Source organism: Excalfactoria chinensis, chromosome 3, assembly GCF_039878825.1.
Source record: "Excalfactoria chinensis isolate bCotChi1 chromosome 3, bCotChi1.hap2, whole genome shotgun sequence".
Taxonomy (NCBI): domain Eukaryota; kingdom Metazoa; phylum Chordata; class Aves; order Galliformes; family Phasianidae; genus Excalfactoria; species Excalfactoria chinensis.
The window spans coordinates 6,373,730-6,391,091 of NC_092827.1; the positions used below are offsets into that span (position 1 = coordinate 6,373,730).

General features: G+C 40.4%; 1 protein-coding gene across 3 annotated transcripts in view; it reads right to left on the bottom strand.

Annotated features, from left to right (window-relative positions):
* The window catches only part of KLHL29 (kelch like family member 29), a 397,903-nt gene that overhangs the window by 61,580 nt on the left and 318,961 nt on the right, over nt 1-17,362 (bottom strand). For all 3 annotated transcript variants that reach the window (XM_072333528.1, XM_072333526.1, XM_072333527.1), the window contains one exon: nt 9,549-9,687. In XM_072333528.1, coding sequence (XP_072189629.1) covers nt 9,549-9,687 — 139 coding nt within the window. The remainder of the gene's footprint in view (nt 1-9,548; nt 9,688-17,362) is intronic.

Below are 17,362 nucleotides of genomic sequence, written 5' to 3' on the forward strand. Positions count from 1 at the left end.
TTTGTTCCCTCTCTGGTGTTTTGGTCTCTAGAAAACAGGAAATCCAAGATTTTTATGTAAGATGAAACACTTAAATGAAGGGAAGCTGCTTCTTTTTATCTCGGTCAAATTATTCTGATTACTGAAAAAGGACTCCAGACTGGGACAGGCAGCTTCTCCTGAGGCTTAAGAGTCTGTTAGCTATGTGCTCATTAAAAACTCCTGTTCAAGTCTATACAATTTAGACTGAGTATCTTGTTTACTGTGGAACACAACCCTTAAAGCATTGAAATTCCAGGCGAAGAGAGCGCCGTGTTGTTGCATCTTAACTGTCCACTACTTGACTTTTCATCGTCAGAGTTATTAAATGGTTCAAAACACGCATGTCTATTTATCCTGGGAGATAAAACCAGAAATTTAGTTATATTCTACCCAACCTTCAGCTACGGACAGAACAGACAAGCCACTCTACGTGGAAAACAGTATTTCATACTGAGGAGCTTGATTTATCCCAATTACGGGCTGATGAAATATAAAAGCAGCGTTGCACAAACAGACCCCCATGCATTCCCACAACACACACCCCAAGATGCATGTGCACGCGGCGCACAGAGGTTATTTACTGAGTTGTTCAAGTTTATGCAGCTGCAAGGTAATCCATCATGTAAATGATGACAGGAAGGGACATTTATAGAGCAACATCATTGCAATATGTATGTCATAAGGCACTGAATGTTCTATTAAACAGGATTTTTTTAAAAAATAAATTACGCCCCAGCATTGCTTCTCCTTTGGAATTATTTTATCAGCTCAGAATGTATTAACTTGCAAATCTCTGCCTCCGTTATGCTACCTTGTAGAGAAATACTATCTTTGAGCTTCAGCCTCTACCCATCTGTCTCATGAGAGAAGAAAACATATACTGTAATGGCGCTATTGTACGATTATGATAAAGAACTCGTAAAATCACAAGATTAAATAAATTACACTGTTTAAACACAGGCTTGCCAATTTGTCACGAAAATTTACCTGACCGACAAATCAATTTGCTCACTTTCTTACCGCGACGTTGATACAAATAATGCTCCTCGTTCCAGGCAAACAAAATTTGGCAAGACCGGTTTAACTTATTAGGGTCAAATGCTGTCTGCTTGCACCTGCTCTATCAGAGGGAAATGAGGAAAATGAATGGCTGCAAGCTGGGGCACGCAGCAGCCTTCCGCTAATTCACCATCCCACAAGTGATCATTACAAACCAAGTCGAGCAACGGGATTATCAGCAAATGCTTTTGTTCACAAACAACGCGGCCAGAATAAAACAAACCTAACAAAAGAGCCACATCTCATCTATGCTCTTAATGCTATTCAAAGAGGGAATGCAGTCTAATTGCCGGGTAAAGCCTGATTCTAAAGTAGCGGGATCAGTGGCATCGGGATCACAGTCTGAGGCTGAAATCTGCCTCCCTGCTGAGATTTAAGAAAGAAGATGACAAGTTTCAAGATGCTGGCTTAAGCAAGTGAATGAACAAGTGAACAGCAAGTGCCCTTGGAAGAACAGCATTCCATGACCTAGACTTCTGCTAGGGACTGAGAATGCACCAGCTCTCATAAGATGGAGAAGAGAAAAGCCAGGCCAGTTCATCACCAGCGTGGGCCCTAACCTGCTTGTAAGTACTTCTGGCTGCTTAACTCAGCAAACACGTGGCAAAATGGCCCTAGCTACTGTTTCTGAAAGGTAAATAAAAGATGCAAACAGGTTTTTGTAGCTTACATGGGAAGATTTAAAACAAAATGACAGAATGAAAATTTATTCTCATCTAGCTTAAAGCTCACCCCCTTAACCAACCCAAATCTGATTTGTTTTAATGATATTTATTACATCATTGAAAAACAGCTTAGCAGAGAGCTGGCATTATGCAGCTAATAAATCTGTTTCTCAGGAATGTGGTGAAATTTATACAAGTAATTATCTAGGTAAGTCTATCCAAGGCTTTCTCATCATTGCAACGTCTAGAGGGAAAACAATAATAAAATAATGATAACCACAATTATTATTTATTACTACTACAACGATCTTGGTAGCGCCCAAAGATCCCAATCACCATTTCCAGTAATTAGAACTCATTTTGTCACGCACCGGTTCTTTGCCACTCAGCTACAGGCTGTTTCTATGGTGTACATGTAGAAGCAGCCTGTGCTTTGGACATCAGTAAAAGGTAATTGCATCACATCATAACACCTACAGCCATAACATATGTGGAGAGGGAATGTTGCTCTTCCACCGGCAGTGCTGTCTGAAGAGATGGGGATTGTACTCTTTACCTGGGTTATCAGAGATAGGATGAGAGGTAATGGCTTTAAGTTGCATCGGAAGAGGTTCAAATTGGATATTTGGAAACATTTCTGCTTGGAATGAGCGATGATGCAGTGGCACAGCTGCCCAGGGAGGTGATGGAGTCACCGTCCCTGGAAGTGTTCAAGGAACATGGAGATGTGGCACTGAGGGATGTGGGCATGGGTTGACAGTTGTACTCAGTGAGTTCAGAGGACTTTCCCAACCTTAATGATTCTATGATTCAGACCCTGCCCATGCCCCTCCTGAACTCTCAGTGCATCAAAGCCGAGTGCTGCACAAACAAAAAGACAAGATCGTAATCTGATATGCTCATAACCTGGTCATATTGATTCAAATTACCCTAATCCGGCAGTAGCTAATCCTTGATGATTTAAATAAAGGAAATGAACTGTTGCAACCTGATAACATGCTGCAGTCAGAGATTTGGTTACTCTTGTTTTCAGGCAAGGTACGCTTTTGGAAACTACCCAAAATGACAGCTTTCAGGAACACAGCCCTACTTCCTACGCTATGGGTTTTTCTCCTTGTCTTTGATCTATTTAGCTTAAACTGGACCTTGTTAGATAACTGTTCCCTTTCACCTCTAAATTTCAGCACAGTCAAGCCTAACAGGGCTGAGAGATGGAAGTAAATACAGGTGGGTCGCACGCACCAGCATCTTACAAGCGGTTGCATGACAGCTGCATGGCTGCAGATGGGTCTAACTGAAGCAAGAGAGGTGATTAGTCTGTCATTCCTTGGAGAACATTCACAGGATTTGTAGTTGTGTCTGGAAATTATGTGAGTGGGGAGCCCACACTACAGTAAATAGAGATGCTGTCAGTGTGGGAGAGGAGCGAGAGGTTAAGTGATTCTGCACGGTGTCTTGGTGAGCTGCAGCCATTATGAGGCAGAAGCTTCATTTCTGTATGGTACTTCCAGGCTTGAAAAGGAGCCCTCCCCTCTTCACTTGGGATTCTCTTCTGAGCAGGGCACGTGGACCTGTCCCACCTGCCAGAGCCAGCATCCAGCCCAAGCCACTCACCCTCCACACCCAGGGCTGGAAAACAATTGAGCTGCAATTCCTTAGCACTGCTGAATATCTGTAAGCTGCAGTTCATTTACGGAGAAGCCCATACATTTTTGCTTGATGAAAACATGTTTTCCAAGGCCCGACAGCTGCAACATTTGAAACCCAGCAGGCAGCTGTGACACGCGGGTGTGAGTGTGGCTCATGGAAAGGGGGGCACGGAAAGCAGAAGGCTCTTTCCCCTGCCAGGATTGCACAGTAATTATCAGTTCCTTGTTTAAGAGGAAATGTCGTCCATAGCATAATTCAAGCCAGCACCCAGGCAGTAAAAGGATGAAGAATATTTTATATTCCCATGCAACCTCCCATTCCCACAGACTCCTTTAAATGATTTAACAGAAACCACTGGCGCTCCGTCTACATACGCTATACCTCTCCTGGCATCTGACATAAGCATCATATTTTTAACTCCCTATTTCTCCATTTCCAAAGAAATGTTATAATTTGTTTCCACATTCATTCTGCTCTACGGTGGAGCCGAAGCGTGCAGATGTAGAAATGCTGCCTTCTCCTCTCCTGGAGCTAAAAGCAGGGTTCTTAATAAGCAGGAAAACATGAAGGGGTCACCAAGAGTAGATTTTTCTTTCATCTGCTATTTCTCATTTTGGGCTTTTTACAACGTAAACACAAACCAGACAGTCTGTTTTCCAGACACCTAAATGCTTTGCAGTTTTGTCAGACTGTTTCAGATGGATAGCGGCAGGTTTCTCTGTCTTGCATCCAAATGCTGCCTTTTCCTCACAATGGTGTAAAATGCAGAATGACATCTCTGTCTTCAGTGTAGGTGTGAAGTAAAAGGAATTTGGTCCTTTCACCTTAAATGCTTTATGCCTCCCGCCTTCCTGCTCTGCCTCCAAGCCCTAAGAGTACATACAGCCCTGTTTTAGAAAAAAGAAATACTTGCAAAAAGAAGCAAGGTATTGTGGAAAAGCAATTTGGCCACGAACTCACTGGCTCTGCTCCTTAGGAAAAGAAGGATGAACACGGCTTTGCCAGATCACACTGCATCAAAAATGTTTGCTTTGTGACTGAAGCTCTTTGTGTATGTGACTTACTGCTCTGTGCTACTGGAATTAGGCAGCCGGTATGACTGCAAGATTAGAAAGCATCGTTAAAAGGATATCTTGAAAAGATAAAGCTTACGAGGCGGGAGCTGTGTGTCTTTAGTAACTGACCACAGAGAAATAAAACTGAAGTCTGCTTATAAAAGCCATCCTTTTGGCCAAGAAAAGGCTTTCATGTCGAGCACTTCCTATTATTAATGTCGTATTTGGTAAAGGTTCCAGCATTTTGGCTTGGATTAAGGAGAAGAAAACAGCAAATTGAAATGTTCCGCTCTAGCTCTCTTTGTTACAGAAATATCAGACATTCCATTTATCCAGCAGCTGTACTTGTCTATCCCAAACACAGACGGAGAAAACAACACCTCCTCATAGGATTTTCCATTCCTTCCTGCCTCACAGGATACATGCATCTTCCACCCATTTATTCTGTAGCAGGTAGAAGGACACAGAACTTACTCTCTTCTCTCCCAAACCAAGGAGCTGTAGCTACAGCACTGGCCTAAAGAAGAAAATCTGAAAGAGGGGCATGCATACGGATTCTTACTGTCTGATTTTCCTTTCTATATAAGCACATGTATGTGGCATCCAGACAGACACTATTTTTGGAAGGGACAGCTCATGTGCTTTAGTCAACTACGATTTAGATGTCTAATCAAAGTTGGCTGACTGGACTTTCTCTCTGGGCAGTGAAAAATGAACATTTCCAAAAGAATACTTACACTATGCTATATCATAAGATGGGATAAATTGCCGTCTGGACATTCCTGTCTTCCCTTGTAACTGCAGAAGAAGGCCAGACAACCAGATCAAGCTGAACCCCTTGTATGTAAGCAACATAACACCCACCATAAATTTGTGGTGTTATTAAATTACTTTAGCTCTTTCTTTATTAACAGTAATGAAAGATGGCCTCCTCCTTCATATCCTATCTTAGATACCTATTTTACGGAAAGCTGACTTGCCTCTTGGGAAATCCAGTCTCCCTTTCTGAAGGCAATAGCAAGAAGTGAGATGGTGAGTATGGAAGCAAGAAGTGAGATGGTGAGTATGGACTAAACCTACCTTAGGTGCCAACTTCAGACTTAAATGTTGGTGGACTCATAGCAAGAAACAACCACCTCTAACTGCTCCCAACATATCTCCTATCTGCCTGCATGTGGGTACCTGAACCATCAGATAAAGCTCCTTCCTGAAGCCTCCAGTGTGCCTTTCTTTGTTGTTTGTACTAGACATTAGACCTTTTCTTTGGGAAGGCTGGGTTCTGAAATACCCAAAACACAGGTGTTTGTTAATTAGAGCGCAAACAGACAGACTGGAAGCAACTGTGGTTGGTGGTGCACTCAAAACACATAACATGGTATTCAGAGCCTAGATCCCCATTCCAGCTGCTATTTATCATCCACTTTCCCCTAAAGTCCCATATTGCAGTAATCTTGTATAGGTCAGAGTCAGAAGAAGCTGATCAACCACCTGATTATCCTACACACAGATGAAATACATCAACTTCTCTTTGTGCTCTATGGCTGAAGGAGAAAGCAGTAAGGCCACAAGTACTCAACCTCATACCTATTATTATGTAGGCACAAATGTTCACAAATATTCAGAAAAAGATTAATTTTTGAAAATGATTGTATGAAGAGAACTAACACTCCTCAAACTGTAAAACCATTCCTGACACTTGAAGTTATTGCAATACATCCTGCTGTAGGAGCAGCCTTGAGCCAGCACCCATCTTTATGTGCCTCTACCTGTCCTCTGCACTCCTTTTTCTGTAGTGAAGCACAGCAGACATCAGGAACGTTTCACACCTGCTTTTCCTAATACCTAATTTTTTGTAAGATGACTTTGCACTGAAAAAGACTAAGAGTGTTTTATATGATCTGCTGCTGCAGGAAGGAAGAACATTGGGTCCTGGCTTAGTGTTGAGTGTCATGCAACTCCTAAAGGGGACTGGTTAACCCATTTCAGACATTACAGTGTTTGGCACAGTGCTGAGCTCAGACTGAGAACTGAGGGCCATGCTTGTCTGTTCGTAGATAAATCACATGAGAGAGCAACTTTTCTGGATTAGGACCAGAATATGTGAAAGTAAAGGATCTCGAAGTGCACTGTCAAATTTATTTCATAAGTATTCAATAATTTTAGAGTTGCTTTGGTCAATCAAATCTAGTTCCCTAAAGGGCACACTAGAAGCAATGTATTTTTCCCTACTAATACCACCACTCATCCTTGTCAAATAGTCTTGCTGTTGGGCATGTACCACTCATTCTATTCTGCTTTTTGTCTCTGTTTTTATTTATTTATTTATTTATAACGAGGGGATAATTGATCTTATTTGGTTTTGAACATTTCATTTTTATTCTTTTGAGACACTGATTGCTATTCTACTGTCAGATACCAAGTACAACACACAGCGGAATCGATGGCAGAACATGAGGTTAACAGTAACTAGCCCGTGGCAAAGAACGGCTGAAGTAAATACTCCAAAAAAATTTATATATATATATATTTTCTGCATCTTTCTATGGATGCACAGAGCATCTTCATGAATAGATCATCCTCCCACTGAAGTTTCTGCTAACCTACTGGTTGGAATGGCTTCGAAGGTTAACCCTTGTACACACCGACTGAAATGGCTTTTATGTTATATTTAACACAGAGATATCTCATTTATTCTTCAAGAAAAAATGCCATTTCCTGTTTTGATTTCTATAATAATACAAAGAGTGAAATATAAATCCCATTAAGCCTTAAGTGCCACCTCAAGGGAGCTACTAATAAATATCAGGAGAGGATTCTAGGCATGCTACATTTATAAACATACTGACTCTGAGAACTATAATGATTTTAGACTATTAAGGGCATGATCCTAAAGAGTACCGATCATCTCTTTCAATAAAGGACTTTCATTGACTTTAAGGGGTTTATAAAAGGACTAAGCTCTACACCGCAAACATCCTCTAGAAAGCAAGTCTTCAGAAATTCCCCTCTGTACTCCGAAGTTTATTGTCTTGCAAAGACACATTTGATCAATTTACAGGTGAATATTTATTTTTCTCACCTGACATTTTTGCAAACTCAACCAGACATCAAGCTGGATTTTTCCCTATTCAAGCATCATCATCAGTAATAAGGGTATTTTTGCCTTGGATACACCTGTGCAACTCCATTAGCCTTCATCAAGGTTACATGTGTACAACTGAGATTATACTTGTACATGGAAGGTAATTGGGATGGAGAGACCTGACTGTGGGCACAAATCGACCTCTGCAGCACTTATTGCTGATGATGATGTGAAAGAAAGCAAAAAAATGGCGAGCTTGGCAAATGGGCTAAACCTCTCGCTATTTTTTTCCTGCATCACGTGTGAGCATTGTGTGAAAAACCGACAAACAGGAATGCTGAAATCTAGGACTTTGCTCTTATGGTCTCTTTGCAGAGAATTTAATTAATTTTTGTTTGTTTGTTTGCTTGTTTTAAACGAGCGCGTACCAAAACAGCATTCAATGTAAAGTATATCTCCATTTGGTAAGGAAATAATACAGCAACAATGTTTCTCTAAAAATAGATGCTGCCTGGTGACTTATGCACACGAGCAGATGTCTTTGCAGCAAAATGCAGATGACAGTCTTTGGCCAGTCAGTTTTTACATTTCTCTAAGTTGATTCTAAGAAGATCTTCATTCCCTCCAGACTCTACACCTTGTCACCCTGAAAGTGAATTCTCCAGACTTTACTATTAAATGATAATGAGCAGACAGAGAGAAAGGACAGGAGAGATCTGTCGCAGCTACAGCTAGCAATCATTAGATTTACAGAGGGGAAAAGACATGCTTCCTAGGCCAACATATTTTTTATGAATAATTGATAAGGCAGTCAGCACAGTTATATCATAGAAGTGTAATATATATCCATAATTATAAAACCGGCTTTGTGCAAAAGGACATGATACACTGAAAGGAGATACCAGCCAATATGCCATCCTGAAATAAAATACAGTCACTATTGTGTTAGTTGGCGAAATTTAAATACAGGATTTGAAGCAAGCAAAATGTTCTTTAATCCCATTTTTTAGCACAGTCCAGGCTCAGTCTGCTCAGGAAAATACTGCAAGGCAAAATCAGCAGCTGCATTAATTTGCTGATGATTGAGAGAAAAATGAAAGTTATCCTCATGTGTTTTTTTTTTCCTTTTTTTCTCCCTACTTGCTACTCTAACTTACTAATAATACGAGAGCACCAATTTATTCCTATGCAAGTATATGAAGCATACAAATTGCAAAATCAATGTAATGGAAAAAAAAGATTATCATGCACTGTTTAGAATCAATCAGCTAGAAACAGAGGGGGGAAAATGTGAAGGCGGAGACCTGATGTTTAGAAAATGTAGGTGTTGCACCTACCCTAAGCTAAGTGTTTGTGGCAAACAACTATGCTTCGCCTAATATGCAGACTGAGCTATATTTTGACCAGAGGAAAAAAAAAAAGGCTTATTTCTTATCTTTTCTACAGAGAAATTCATCAGTTGTTTTTAATGCTTTCAAAAAATCCCTGGGTAATAAAAATAACAATCCCTTTGCCCATAAAAGGCACTCAAAAGCATGTTAACAAAGATTTCAGGGTGAAGGGATCAAATCCTTTATTAGCACGACGTCTCAGCATCGTTCCCCAGAATGCTGACAGCTCAGTGTAGCTTGAAGGATAAACTTTTGTCAGATGTGATGGAGTCCCTTGAAAGCATGGACAGCGATAGTGTTTAGTTGGAGCCTATCAGTAGATCAGCTATTGAATCGCTATTAGCAGATCAGTTTAAATCTTAGATCTCTTAGTAGTGGAACACACTCTTCGGCCAAAACAGGCCTCTACTGATCAGAAATAATTACACTGTACGAGTCAGATGTGTAACAAATGGATCTGAGTCTCAGTTTGGAAATACATTCAGAGGAAGTGGAAAGAATGGCTACTGGCTCTGTGACAGGAGATTCAATCTTCATAAACCTGCAAGAGAGGGGAGGAAAAAAAAGCGACACAAATGCGCCCTACAAAAGAACAGAGCAGATCACAGCTGGAAGGAAGGCAAACCTTTTAATCAGGTCCTTGAAATACAAGCTGCAGGAAGCTAGAACATTTTGGTGGACTTCAAACTCTTTGCCTTCAACAATAATTTTCAGGTCTGTAAACTCTTTCGCTCTGCGTTGCTGGTTCAACTCCTTCAACATTTCTGCAGAACAGAGAAGACAGACAGTGCCAGGGTTCCCATTAAGAGTTTTTTATTTTTTACTTTTTTACTTTTCATTTTCTTTTCTTTCTTTCTTTCTTTTTTTTTTTTTGTAAAGAAGTAGAGAAACAGGAAATAACTGATATTTTTGTCGGTAAGATCGGCTCAACACAGACAGTCAGATGTTACAAACGTAACATTTAAAAAACAAAAATAAACAAAAAAAAAAAAAAAAAGGAAAAAAGAAAAAGCAGGAACCAGTAGATCTAAACAACAGAAACATATACAGAAAAAAAAAGCAAAAACAATCCTAAATTTGGAAGGGTTAAAATGAAAACAAAATACTTAAGCATCAGCAAATCAGAAACACAGAGAATGCAATATCACAGAAAAGTTAAAATAACTTGTTATAATAAAAATCAAGGGCTAATGAATTTCTATCCAAATGCAAACGAGCTTTGAACATACTAGAATAATATTGGTAAAAATATGGTATTATGATGTAGTATGAACTGGATATGGGTCAAAATAATAAAACCACAAGACCTGCAAAAATAACTTAGCCTTAACATAGTAAAATTGTGTTAAGCCTCTCAGTTAACAGAGTAAAACAGTACTTACAAATAATATATAGATTAAAGTGCACACAAAATTAAATGACTTATCAATACATCTCGGAATATACCTCAGCTCTATAGATTACAATATCTATATACCAGAATTAGTTTAAAAGCATCCTTATGATAAAAAATAATCTCACACAGAGAATAAATTACTGTCTTCTATAGTAATTCCCTTTTTTTCTTTTTTTTTTTGCAATCTGAGGATTTTTACCATCACAGCACTTTTATTTTTTAGCCTTCAATGGCTTCATTTACAGCAACAATCAACTTTCACACATCATGAAAGAATTGTAATGATTAAAATAACCTACGAAAGTGTTTCCATCCTGCAATAAAACACCTACCTTGCTTGATGCCTCCTCCTATAAAGCCTAGTGGTACTAACGGAATGGAATGACAGCATGCTACATCTTCACATGTGGATGCGAACTGCTGAGCAACCTACATGTTTTATAAACCAGTTGGACTTTTAAGGATAAGCCTTCCCTCCAACTCTGTGGGCCAAAGTGGCTATCAAGATGAATAATATACTTTTCACTTAGGTAATAGTCTGGCTGTTCAAAAGCTGGTGATCAAGATGATAGAAGAGTTGATTTTAAGAACTAAAGGATTTTGGTTTTATTTTGTTTGCAATAGGTCAAGGTTCTCATTTTCTCACTGTAACACCCTGAGCACACCCTTCTTCAGACAGATCTGTAAATCAACATTCCTTTACATGGAGACCAAAGTTAAAAGGAGCTGGCGTGTTTCACTAGAATTAAGTTTAAAGCCACTGTGTCAGGCTTGGGCACTGTGCTGCCAAAGCATTGCCAGATGGCCTTATGAAACAGGGACCCAAATAATCTTTGTGCTCTCCTGTCCCCCAGTGGAACTCCACAAAAGAGAAGCACCGGTGGTTAAACAACATGAAAACATACAAATATACAACTGTTGTGTTAAAACAAATAGAAGCTCTCCCAAGCCCCAACATCTGTGGTGCACATTTTTCAGGCCTAAGTAAATAAATGTCACCTTGCACATTTATGTCTATTTAATGGAAACACAGTAGTGTCTGAAAGGCTAATTATTCTGTGCTGAAATGGGTCAGTGCTCTCCAGAGAGCAAGCAGATCATTAGAGAGGGCACAGAAATAACAGCAGGTTGTGTCAGATCTATAATAGAGGAAAATAAACCACTCTGTCCTGTGGGTGCTATAGCAGGGGCTATTTTTAAGGAATTTATCTAATCCGAAGCACAACGATGCAGGCCTCAGTGAAGGACCACAGATGCTCTGGGTGTTTTGCTTGATTTAGGGCCCAAGTGATTAACACTTCTGGTTTCACAGAAATGGCGTTACGTGTTTCCTTTGTTGCTGTCCTGCTTTCAGCCAGGACAGAGTTGATTCTACCTTCTCAGTGTCTGATACGATGCTATGTTTTAGCTTTAGGAGAAAAACAATGTTGATAACACACTGACATTTTAGTTGCTGTGCTACCTGTCGGATTAAACCCTGACAGCTGCATATTTTTTTAGTGGATCATGGACGAAGTATGTTTCTGTTCCTTTTCATGTAGGAATGACTCATTTTTTTTTCTTCCTTGGCCCACTTTCCGACTTTCCCTTGGAACAGCCACCTTTTCCTCTGGGCCAACTTGCTACTGTTGAACTCCTTAAAGACAGTTACTTTCCCCTCTGAACTTTCTGACAGTCTCTCATATCCTCTACTTAATTTCACTTCTGTTTTCTGTCACTCCCTTTTCAAACCTGCCCACCTACTGTCCACCACCCACGACAATGGCATTTTTCCTACATTCCCCTTCAAGCTCCTTCTCTTTAGTATCTGTGGCAGCCCTTTGCAATCTTCCCTGCAGATGTCTTTCAAGACAAAGGCTCCAACCAAAACTAAGTCACCCAAGTTCAAGATTACACTTACACAAGAGGTCAGCCTCCATCTCACCTCATTCCATTTCCTCCTTTTAAAGCTGATGATCAATTACTTTTAGAGTTCAAAGACACAACTGTATAGCAACCACACAAATGGGTCCTGTGCTCTGGGAGAGAAGAGGAAATAAGGTTTAGCTTCATTCTGAATGGGCTGGGATTTTTTGGAGGTGGACTCAGGGTGAGCAGGTGGTACAGACCATCCTTGACATCAAGACTGTGGCCAAGATGGCTGAATAATGAGACCTGAAGTTCAGCCTCACAGTGATGGAAGCTTTCCATGCTATCTGCTATGCTGTGTGAGCCGACCGGAACATCTAAGTCCTCAGACAGCTCCCCAGGTAACTCATTACTTGGACTTCGCTGAGCACCCTTTAATTACATCCAGTCCTGCAGTTCCTGGTCCCAGTTTCTATCTATCTGCATACTTTCCACACTCCAGTGTGTTTTACGCCACGTGCATTCATTAAAGGATGCAAAGCACAAAACACAGGTCTGGAACAGCTGTGCCATTTGGCTCATAAGAAAGAAATCAGAACAAGTCCTAATCAGAACCTGGAGCTGCCTTTTCACATTTGGAGGATCTAAATTCTTCCTTTGCCCCACACTCGTCATGCCCTCGACAGAGCTGACTACACATAGTCCCATGTTTTTTGCAGCTCAGTTTCTGAACCATAAACAGAAGAGGCAGGTGGAGAGGAGAAGGAAGTCAGGAGACTGCATCGATTCATCGATCTTCCTAGCCGAGGCCCCTTTGTATTGCTAAATAACTAGCAGGCATTAGTATTGGACACAAGGTTATATCAGAACGGGCCCTCATTCTCGGAGTGTTTGTAATGCTCACACTGTGCTTAGCCAGGCATTAATGATTTATGAGGGCTCAGGATGAGCTGCAAAACAAATTTTTTCACCAGGTAATAATGCCTGCCGATGAGTTGTAAAAGGAGAAACAACACAGTGCAGTTCTGGCAGTGAAAAACGATCCCAACTATCTCCTTCTAGTCTTTCTTCTTCTGGGCTCCATCTCATTTCTAGCTTTTTCTCCAACACATGGGATTCCCTGAAAGACTCAGAAAGGGATGTGCTGGGCATTTCCTATCGTTTATTTATCCCCCTGGTCTATTTGTTCGTACAGAGGTTTTACTGTTCATCTGCTTTTTGTCTCATTTGATTTTTTTTTTAAAACAGATACAGATTAAAATGGAGTTTAATGACTGTTAGGGGTGTCAGCAGAGTGGGCACTCGTGTCCTCTCTTCTCATAACATCACAGGAAAAACCAACAGTTCTGTAGTAGGGAAGGAATAGGAAAGAATCCTTCCTCCTCCTCCCAGGTTCATACACGCTTTGGGATCTCAGAAACCAAGCCAGTCCTTTTTATCTTCTCCATCACTGCTGATGCTCAGTCATTCTCAAAGGCTAGCTGAATGTTTTCCTTATAAAGAAGTACATAATAGGCACCAGCATGTTATTCCATAATTATAAGAGGCATATTGCTGATGAACCTGAAAGGGACTTGACCTGAAACCTGCAGCTGAACATCTCTGTGGAGCTTGAGAAAGGAAGCACTCACTATATTGCCATTTCAGCCTTCATTTCATTGCCTGGGGGCACTTAAACATAATTATATTGAGAGTCTCAGAGACAATACGGGTCAGGAGGTACAAGTGACTTTCCTCAGGTCACTAACGGAGAAGGAAGAGCTCAGATGCTTTGATTCCTGGTCCCCAGCTCCACCCACTGCACTACATTTTCTTCCTCTTAATTAATGGACAAATTACAACTGAAGAGCCCATAAGCCTTGGATCATATGTAGGACCAAGAATAACTGCATAATTGTATAGATCAAGTAATGGGAACAGAAATGATATAGTAAATCTTTTTTTAAAATTATTTATTTATTTATTTATTTATTTTAATTACTTATGATAGGATGTAAAAATGGGAAAGGAACTTATTCTCCGAGTTTATTTCTTCTGTATTTCACGCACTTTGGAGACTGGATATTCAGTCAAAGATTCTCTCCAATGCACGTTGCTGTTGCACATTGGAAGCTCTCAAGTTTCTTTCCACTTTTAATGAAAAACTTTTCAGCTTAAATTTGGACAGATGAGGTTTAAAGGGGGGACAGCAAACAAGAGCTAAAACATAAAGAACTTTGAAATATGGAAGAACACTTCTTAAAAGTAGTGTTTATAAAAAGTTGTTGGGAAAAAAACCAAACCTATTATGAAAATGCAAAGGGTAATTGGTGAAACACCACTAATTATTCCTGAGAAGAACATGCAAGTGACCAGCGCTTACCCATGCTTTCATGATTGGTATAGAAAATGTGTGTGTGGAAGGGGAAGCAAGAAAAGTTACCTGAAAGAAAATCCAATTACTTTCTTGCCTTAACAACTAGGGAGATTAATTCCCAAGGTTATGCCCTAGTTATGAAAAAGAAGCATTTTAACCATTCAGTGCCAGCACTGCAAACACTTGCACATTTTGATAGGTGGTGGTAGAGTGTTTTAAAAGCCACAAGAAATTAAGTTATGAAGCAAAATATCTAGCTGTCAAATGGGAGTTAAGAGTCATGGGAAAGTGTGCACCATAGTGAACCTGCCTTACTGAATAATACAAGAACTCACGATTCTCTAGTAATTTTCAAAAGTTTCTCTTTTTCCTCACTGCAACACTGAAAGCCTAATGCGTGCCAAAATTAGATGCTACATTTACCCTTGCTATGTAGATTGAAGCAGCTGCAGAGGCAGTAACCAAATGCCTTGTTGCATTGTCAGGCCAGTCTGATAGGGTTACACATTTGTACTTGGCTTTGCAGCAGCTGAGGCTGTTGTCTGCCCTGCTGAGGCATCCTGACACTGCAAACTCAGCCACCAGTGATCAAGATTATGAGACTCCAGGGATTATTGGGCATGGACTCAGTTGCTTCCTGGTTGACAAATATCCTATCGGTTAAATTATCCTCCATGCAGTGTGAAGGCAGGCACACATCTCTGGAGAAGAGCTTTAAACTCGGGACTGAGAACAAGACGATCCGACCAAAGGATCAGCAAGGCTGTGCCCTGCAGTCTCTGCATCCCAACTGCACTCCCTGTGAAGACAGGACATAGGCTGATAAAGAGGTATCAGTGCTGATACAGCCTCACCAACACTGAAATAACCCTACAAGAGTCGTCTTCAGTTGGGTTTGTTGGCACAGAAATGTGAATGGCAAGGCATGACTTTTTTCTAGTCCAGAAACCGCTACGGCAGCAGGACTTCATAGTGAAGACCAACCTGTCTGGATTGTAGTCTTACTGACACTATCGCACACCTGTGCTACAAAAGAAAACAGTAACAGATGCTGGATATTAGGCAAATATTTTAAATTCCATACTGAACGACACATATGAGGCTGCATTTGATAGTTCTGCTCAAAGGATGGTTGGCAGTGGGGTGCCCTGCTGGGCTAAGTAATTTTTCATTGTTCACGTTGACAAACTTTTCACACCTTACTGCAGTGAGAAAGGGTCATCAAAGTCAGCTGCAGTGTTTACTCACATGAGGAAGACAACTACAACTCTAAGTGTAAATGGAGCCGCTATAAATGTACTACAAACTTAGGGAAGTCACAGCATCATGTTTTGAAAACAATTTTCAGGCTATTATCGTCACTAGAACTGACATTAGGAGGTGCCTCAAGGATGTCTTCACACATTGCAGAGTTGATATTTCCAATGTTAGACCACAGAACTATTTCAACACATTTTCAGTTTATATTGTGTTGGATGACACCCCTAATTTCTTGAAGATCTACTTTAAATGCATCACTGGACAGATTCTTACACCAGAGCTTGAGCATAAAAATGACCAAAAAGAATAAGTTTGGGATCTAGAATGCTCTTGGCACTCTGATTTATAAGGTGAACACTTCTATGGTACCCATGCCCACTAATTTATAATCATACAGGGTTACAAATGCAACACTGAGCATGTGTGACTGGCTTTGAAAATGAACTGCATTTACACTACATATCTGGATGCACAGGAAGAATGAGAAAAAAATATGGAGACAATCAGATTTGTTTCCCGACACAGACTGTGATCCATGCAAGCAGAAGCAGCAAGACCAAATAATCCAGCACAAAAGCGCCCATCGACATGCTGAGATGAAGATGGAGCTTCCTCTAACAGGATCTGCTGGCTTTTTTTTTTTTCCAGGATTCACCTCTGATCAAATATAAAGTTGGCTGCAGTCTGTTCTATATTGGCCTGTTCTATATTGGCCAAGGCAACAAACCCCAGAGGCTCCCAGCAAATTGCCAGTCTGGCCCCCTGTTCCGTATATAACATGCCACTATTTCAGTTAGTGCTGTAACTTGATTTCCAGGCAGACAATAATTTTCTCTGGAGACAAAATAAGAGGGAGAGAGACAGACAGAAAGAGAATGAAAAAAACAAAACCCTGTGAGTGCTGGAAACACAGAATAGCCCAGATTCAAAGAGAAATTTAGTTCTGATTGTTTTATTTACCAGCAGACAGCCCTGAATATCAATACATGCTTAAGGGATGGCTAAAATATTTATTACTATGTGATTTGGGCTGGATTCAGTATTACCCTAATTGCTTGTAGCAGAAGACTAGCAGATAGCTTTTAGACCTTTTTGATCTCTTTATGTACTGCAAGGCATTAGCTAAATGTTTCCTCATTTTGAAGGCTTTGAACAAGAAGCACCCATCTGTGAAACCAACAGCGTAATCAACGCAGCCGACGTGTCAGCAGCAGTCAGGGGCTGGCCAGCACTGGTGGTGGAAGAACAAAAGCTGTGCGTTGTGTGCTACCAGCAATCAGGGGTGTACACAAACACAAAGCTCCTTCCCCCACATGAGAAAAGAAGATGGCTTTCTTAAAATAAATCAGTGATGCACGCAACACAAATTGCAGACATTAGTGAGGTGTAAGACAATAAACACAATGGTAAGGCACAGCACCTGACAATCAAGGACTTCAAAACTCTTAACATACATTAATTAAATAGTATGTGTGACCTCTGCCCATTGCAAAGGCAGTGCTGCCTTCTTCAATGGAGTTGGGTTTATTTTTTCTTATATATTTATAATTAACAGAATTCTTTGAAGTATGCCCATCTT